The sequence below is a fragment of the Lolium rigidum genome, chromosome 4 (assembly GCF_022539505.1).
Source record: "Lolium rigidum isolate FL_2022 chromosome 4, APGP_CSIRO_Lrig_0.1, whole genome shotgun sequence".
NCBI lineage: Eukaryota > Viridiplantae > Streptophyta > Magnoliopsida > Poales > Poaceae > Lolium > Lolium rigidum.
Genome location: NC_061511.1, coordinates 146,686,100 through 146,693,321, shown reverse-complemented (window position 1 = coordinate 146,693,321; position 7,222 = coordinate 146,686,100). Strand labels below are relative to the sequence as shown.

Here is a 7,222-nt window from a genome sequence, read left to right as displayed (position 1 = left end):
TCATCTTTCAAAAGGTTAAAAGGTTCAAAATATTCAAAGAACTTTCAAATTCTATCAATGTTTAGTTTTTAACCTTTTAGGTACAAATATATTTAGATTTTGAAAAATAAAAAGAAGAACGAACTAAATATTTATAGAATTTGAAAGTTTTTTGAAGCGGCGTATAGGAGCTCCCCACAAGCGTTCACTTTCCTTCATTCCACACATATGCTCCTTGATTAGACTAGAATGAACAACGACCCATCTATTATTGTTCAGGGCTGCTCGGAACATGATGGCTAGACAAATCCTATTAGAAGACCATTAGCGCACTCCTCTAACACAGCAGGCTGGCCCACCATGGTTGGGGGCGGCGCATCTCGCTGAAACAACGCAATCTACTTAACATTAGACTGGTCGCAATGAAAGTATCATAAGTAGTATCATGCATGCTATGTTGACAAAAATCTGATATGACGCACCAATTAATGAGGTGAGAGATGAGAGTGATATCATAATATAATACCTCATAGCACGTAAATCTAGAAAATTTAATGGCAAATACATCATGTACACCAATTTGCATTGAGATTCTACAAAATATTAAATATAATGGTACTATGATACTATCTTATGATACTATGCATTGTGGAGGTAGTATCATAAACTAGTATCATGTGCATGATACTAGTGTATGATACTTCCCAATGTGACTAGTCTTAGGCTGCCATGCACACCATATCAACAAGTATGACTAGATTTTCTATGCGCGATATAAATATGCATATATTTCAAAAAGTGTCTTTGACACATGGACACCAGTGTTCCCTTCAATTTCAGATTTTTGAAAATTTTAGAATCTCACACTTTTGTGTCTCGAAAAATCATGATGTTAAATATGTAGATAGATATGTATAATATGGATGCATGCTAAAAAGTCCTATTAAAAATATGTTGTATTTTGGGAAATATAAAAAAAGATAAATTTGTAACACTAAATGGTAGTACAATAGTACTCCCTCCGTTCCTTTCTATAGTGCCTATAGATTTTTGGCATTTGTTTCAGAATATAAGGTTGTAGCTTAGCTTTTTTTCAATTACCCCCTTCCCGTTCAGCTCCCAAATCGTCCAGCTCCCAAAATTGTTATGATAAGTTAGGAAGATATGGATTTCCCAAATTTTACGTTGATCTCAAATCGTTCAGCTAGGGGTCTTGTGTACAAAATACTCTTGCGCTAATTTCCGTGCCAAAAAACAATAGGCACTACAGAATGGAACAGAGGGAGTATTAAAATAGTATGTCTTTTTATCAGAAATTTGTTTATTTTGTATTTTTTAAAATTTAAAGTATTTTTTATCGGGACTTTTTTGCATAGACTTTTCCTGTACATATCTATCTACATGTTTAATGCCATAATTCTTAAAGAAATATACGTATGAGATTTTGAAAAAATTAAAAATCTGAAAGTGGAGAGAGCACTGGTGCCCATGTGCACCAAATCCTATCCCATATAATTTTACAAATAAGTTTTTGACGGTCAATTCTTGCCGATGTCCCCTCCAAAGAATCATGATGGACAAAATGACAATCAAACGGAGTAAATCCAACATTATGTTACCATCGAAATAAGAAATTCTTTTATCTTCGAAACTAGTGCCTCTTCTCTTCCCCTAAGAAGGAAGAAATTAATCAATCAAATTATGGGAGGCCTCATAAAACACTTTCTTAGGGGTTAAACTTCCATTAGTTTATACTCTATATTTTCTCCGTTCACAAAAAATAAGTGAATATGCAGGATTTTCAAGATAAATTAGCAAGAGAAGAGAAAATTTTATTGTAAAGATGCAAACTAGCATCTTTCTTTTTAATTCTTTCACCAATAAGTTACTAAGTGTACGCACAAAATTAAGATAATATATACCAAATATTATTGGGTTTAATTTTCGTATGATAATTATAAAATAAATAATTTTTATTATTTTAAAGTGCATTGGGAAGATAGAAGTACACTCTTTTATTAAGGAGAGAGTATTTATAGAAAAAGTATCTTGTGTTTTTTATTTTCGTTCCCACAAGAAAAAAATATCATGGTTCACATTCCGAACAAACATAGATACAACATCTAGTATATAGGATAACTTCCATCTTGGCTGCCTCTCGGCCGCCAGAGCGCGTACATGCATGACACTCAAACTGGCCCTCTCTCGAAGAAAAGACCTGATTACATCGACGACGACAGTGTGTACGTTCATGGTAAAAAGTGCATACAACGACGACAGCATTCTCCAAAAAAAAGCGTACAACGACGACACGGATAAAAGGAAAGGTCACGTACGTGTTACACTAGCTAAGCTAGTCTACCTCGTCTCAAGACCTGCCGGATCAGTTCTTCAACGCAGTCTCTTGGAGGTGCTCATAGGGGTAGGGTGTGCGTGTGTGGGTTCATAGGGGTGAGTGTGTGCGCGTATGTATGAGCGTCTTTGATTGTACTGTGTTTCGCAAAAAAAAAAGTCTACCTCATCAGCTTCCCCTGGTTCATCTCGGCGGCCGCGGCCACCGCATCAGCCACATCACTCCCTCCTCCTCCCCTCGCGTTCCTCTCCGCCGCGGCCGCCACCTTCCGGGCGTCCTCCCGGGTGACCGCCTTGTTCGCCGGCAGCACCGCCGTGGCGCTGCCCACCACGTCCCTCAGCCGCACCTTCTCCTCGCCGGCATCGAGCCTCATGTTCGTCTCGGCGGCCTTCTGTGCCGCCGCTGCCACGCCTCCCGGGACGACACGGCCCAGCCCCGTGGCGCGCGTCTCGGCCGCCTGCACCGCCGCCGCGTCCACCAGGTCCACGGGCGCGTCACTTGCCGCGGCCTGCAGCGCCTCGCCGATGGTCACCGCGTCCGTCGCCTTACCGACGGCCGGCACCGTGAACTGCGCCATCACCTGCGATTCACGGAGATCACGCGCATGCGTTCCATGTGGACATGATGAAACGCCATGAAAGACGATCTTCGAACGTTCCATGTGTGCATGACATGTCTTTACCTGGCCGGCGGCGGTGGCGGTGACGACGCGCTTCCCGTCGTGCTGGTCGGTCTCGGTGACCCGGAGTCTGTCATCTTGCTGCTGCTGCTGCTGCCGATCACGAGCGAGGACCTCGTCGCGCTGGCGGCGCGCCTCCTGCTGGCCGGCGGCATAGGGAGGGTACACGTCGCCGGGGCGGACTGGCTGTGCCTGGTCGCTCATGGCGATCGCTCTATCTGCGGTTCTGCCGTAGCTGGCTCACCGGCAAAGACAAGACCAGGGCCGGCCCTATGTTTTTCGGGGCCCTTGGGCGAATTCCACAAAAGGACCCCTTAAGGCTAATATATGTATTCATATTTATGATAGAAAAAATAATAAAATGGTAAAAAATAGAATAAATATTTTTTACTAGTTTAATTAACTCAAATAAAATCAAATTGCAATGACTTCATCGACAATTACGCTTCAATGCTTCACAAAAAAACTTCTTCATGCATTTCTAGATGCAAAATTACAATGACTTCATCTACGATTACACTACGTTTAGCTGGAAAATACTTATTTAAAGCACCTCTTTGTGATTCAATAAACTAATTATCTAGCTTTCTTCTTTTCTTTTTCGCAGCACCGGACAATTATTTTGTTATTATAACACCTATAATGGTAAATAAATTTACATCAAATTATAACCCCAATTAAGAGAATAAGTCATAAATTACACGAGAGAATTAGGAGAGAGATTTAGTCATGCACTTTCAAAGGGGTGGGCTGGGACGGCACGAAGGGCTGCCGAACGGGAGATATAAGCGGTTGACTGAAAATGCAGCCTCTCTTCCAGTCCATAGTAAATAAATCTTCCGTTCCTGGGCCCCTCACTGGCCTGGGCCCTAGGCGGCCGCCCATGGCTGCCATGGGTCAGGGCCGGCCCTGGACAAGACGTGAACTTGATGCTGGAACGTATAGCTAGTCTCAGCTGCTCGCCTTGGGTCGTCGCCGTAGCCAATATAAAGAAGACGAGAGGGTGTTAGAGCGGCAAGGTTTGGCACCGAGCCCCACGCCATGCGCTCCTCTGCAACGACACCTGCGAAGTAGATGGACACCTTCGCCTCTCAATGCGCGACAGGTGGTACGTACGCACCGCTTAGGCCTCGATCTTTTTTAAACAGGGGGTCGGTCCCGAAGGACGGAGAAACTCTATTAATTGAAAGCGGTGGGAGTACATCTTACAAACTAGACCATAAGGGAAAATAAAATTACAAATAAGTCCACACTTTTTTGCACTAAGTACCCTAAATCTAAAACAGAAAGCATAAACGGGTCCAGCTCCATCTCCACCGCATCGCCGCCACACACCACAGCCAAGAACACCGCCGCCAGGAATGCTACCACTTGGGACGGAGCTCCTGGTGCTTGCTGTGATGGAGCTAAGGGCCCTCCTTGATGGCATGACAACCTACACCTGCAAACACCGGTCGGAAAAAACCGTTACCGGTGACTGAGGGCGGAGGGGTCGCCCTTTGACCATCAAAGGCGATAGCCTAGCCATGACTGTCGCGTATGTCCTCCAGAGAGTAGTTTCGGGGCTCCCCTGCCCCTGGACCACCGCCCAACAGCCAAAGAAGACAATCATCCAGCCTTCAACATCACCTTGATGAGAAGGACATAGCTTCAATTCTTGGCCAAGATCTGAGACAGTAGCACCAGCAGAAATCCCATCCAGATCTTGCACCTCCTCCCTCTCTCCACCACCTTGATGACTGGGACGAATCATGGCAAGAAATTTGGGGGCTCCTACTTTACTCAGAGAAGAGAAAAGAGGGGAAAAGGAGCAAAGAGAGCTGAAGCTACTCCTCGCCATGGATCCGGCCGGGAGGTGTCAGCATAGGAGCCAACCGCTACCTCTCCCTGACCAAAAATGGCAGGAGGAAGAAGAACAGAGGTTTCAGATCTGACCGCCAGATTATTCGCCGGGGAAGAAACTAAAACTAAAGAACCTACAACTACTAGGAGCCAGACCCCTCTCCCACCCAGCGCTGGCCACCATGGCCGCCGGCGGAGAGGGAGAGAGAGGCCGACGATGGGTGCACAGGCAGAGGTCAAGGAAGAGAAGCTCCACACGGGTATTCTCCACGGGGATAACTGTAGTAGGCTGAGAGAGGGGAAGGGGGAGAAGAATGTGCCCGCTTAGGCCTCGATCCAGAGCCGATCATCATGTTGTTGCTCTACACGATTGTAGTGATGCTACACCCGCATGCATCCTGATATTTTTCGGGCATCTTTGTCTTTTTTTTCTTCGTTTGGAACTGATAAACAACATCGATCATCATCGATTTTAATGGGCACGCTACCTCTAAAATCTTCCATTCTTAGAGTTTTTTTTGTAAAACTGATCATTTAAACTTATCATTAGATGTTTCAAGGTCATCCCGTTTAATATTTTTCGGTGCAACTCATCGAGCGTTTCATTACCACATCATTTAGGATGTTTCTTTGTTTCATGAATGTTATTTGTGCGAGTCCTACAACATGGTCATCCACCAAATATAGCCTAATAGTTCCAGTCTCTGTAAAGATGTCCGTGAATTCTTTCTGCTTCGTTAATCTTGTGTAACAAAATTATCTTATTAAAATTAAAAATAGCTAAGTAAATTTGAAAAATCTGATTTAATGACGTCCCAAAAGCGGAGGAAAACCACCAGTGACCATGAGCTTTCAGAGATATTATCCTACCATCCCCAATCATGACCGTTGTTTCAACTAATATATAACAGATATAAAATGAAAGATTGTAGTAATATCCAATTTGTAGTCAACCGTTAAGCACAAGTTGCACACAACAACAAAAAAACACTACAGAACAGACTGAGGACGTTAACAAATATACATATCCATACCATACTATATATACTTTCTCTGGTCTCTTTTAATTGACTCGGATTTAGTAAAATTTTATACTAAATTTATGTTAATTAAAAAGGACCGGAGGAAGTACACAGCAGCCGTGGAATACCAAACTCTCGTATCCACGAGTGCATGAGCCTGCTTGCGGGGAACGTTGTCGTCCTCAATTGTCTCTCAAAGCGATGCGGCCGAAGGTTAATCTCCATGACCATCGCCCAATTAGTGTAGTTGCCCCTGTTAGCGTCGGAAGGTGGAGGGTGGTGCCGCCGCCGCCGTCGGGCTCATGCCTCATGAACCACTTGCTGCACCAAGATCTCGCCGCCGCCACACCAAACACTTTGTGATACCAATTGTCGCTCAAAAGCTAAATCGGCAATCAAGGAACTCTGAAGAACAACGAACAAAGGTTTGTGTTGCTTAAACTCCGGTAGCTTTTGTGTGATTTGTTTCTATCTTTTTACCCTCAGTAGTCAGTACAAAGGGAAAAACGTGGTCATGATCTTGGTACGCACAAACGGATCGTGACCCTCCAGTTTGTTGCAAACTAACCGGAGCTAAAATTCTAACCAATACGACTAAAAACGGCTAAGTCTAAGCCTGACGAAACTGACAGAGAGAACACCTAAAACCTGAAACTGACAGCAGCGGGGCACACAACAAGGAAAGAACAGTATACTACTAGAAACATTGGACACAGCATAAACTATAAGTATCCATTCCATACCGATCAGGACCATCAGCAGCAGCCGTGAAAGATCAAGTACCACATCCATGAGTGAGCAGTTCGTGGAGGAATGGGCATCGATAAGCATCTGTCCTGGTTCGGACTGTACCGGACAGCTCTCCAGGTAACCTTCAGTTGCAACTCATAGGAACCGTTCCTGCACACCACCTCTTCACAAGGATATCGCAGCGCGACATGAGTGAATTCCTCTGCGCCGTGACTCTCCATAAGGCCGATATCGAGCACGATTGCTATGTCTTCATCAACCGTGCGAGGCAAAATGACAGGGACAGCCACCAAATTACGATCCAGCGCGACGGTGCCATCATCTCCGACCGATCCCCGAGTGCCCGCCTCTCTGCAGCTATCATCGTATTCGTAGAGGGTGATCGGGTTATCCTCGTATCCATCGGTCCAGGTGATCACATGGCTGCTGAAAGGCACATCACGAGGTCCCTTGAGGATCTTCACTTCGAGGGTTGCTTCCACGGGGTATGGAACAGGAGTGCATACCAATTCCACTGTACTCCGCCAACTGGTTAGACCAATAGCTATGGCTCGGTTATCGGAGCAGATGGTATTGTGCACCAGTACACCTTTGCTG

The 7,222-nt window shown here is 44.7% G+C and overlaps 1 protein-coding gene across 1 annotated transcript; it reads right to left on the bottom strand.

Moving 5' to 3' along the window:
- Window positions 1-2,492: 2,492 nt before the first annotated feature.
- LOC124647599 (late embryogenesis abundant protein D-34-like) lies at window positions 2,493-3,215 on the bottom strand. Its single transcript, XM_047187514.1, has 2 exons — window positions 3,015-3,215; window positions 2,493-2,912 (listed from the first exon to the last, which is right to left on the bottom strand). The coding sequence occupies exons 1-2, from the start codon at window positions 3,213-3,215 to the stop codon at window positions 2,493-2,495; spliced, it is 621 nt and encodes a 206-aa protein (XP_047043470.1).
- Between the last annotated feature and the right edge of the window lie 4,007 nt (window positions 3,216-7,222).

What these genes read in the sequence shown, in the direction of transcription:
- LOC124647599 (XM_047187514.1), bottom strand. Translation starts at nt 3,215, where the DNA reads ATGAGCGACCAGGCACAGCCAGTCCGCCCCGGCGACGTGTACCCTCCC. An exon ending in CCGCCACCGCCGCCGGCCAG is followed by an intron (nt 2,913 to 3,014) that starts GTAAAGACATGT and finishes CGTGAATCGCAG; the next exon opens with GTGATGGCGCAGTTCACGGT.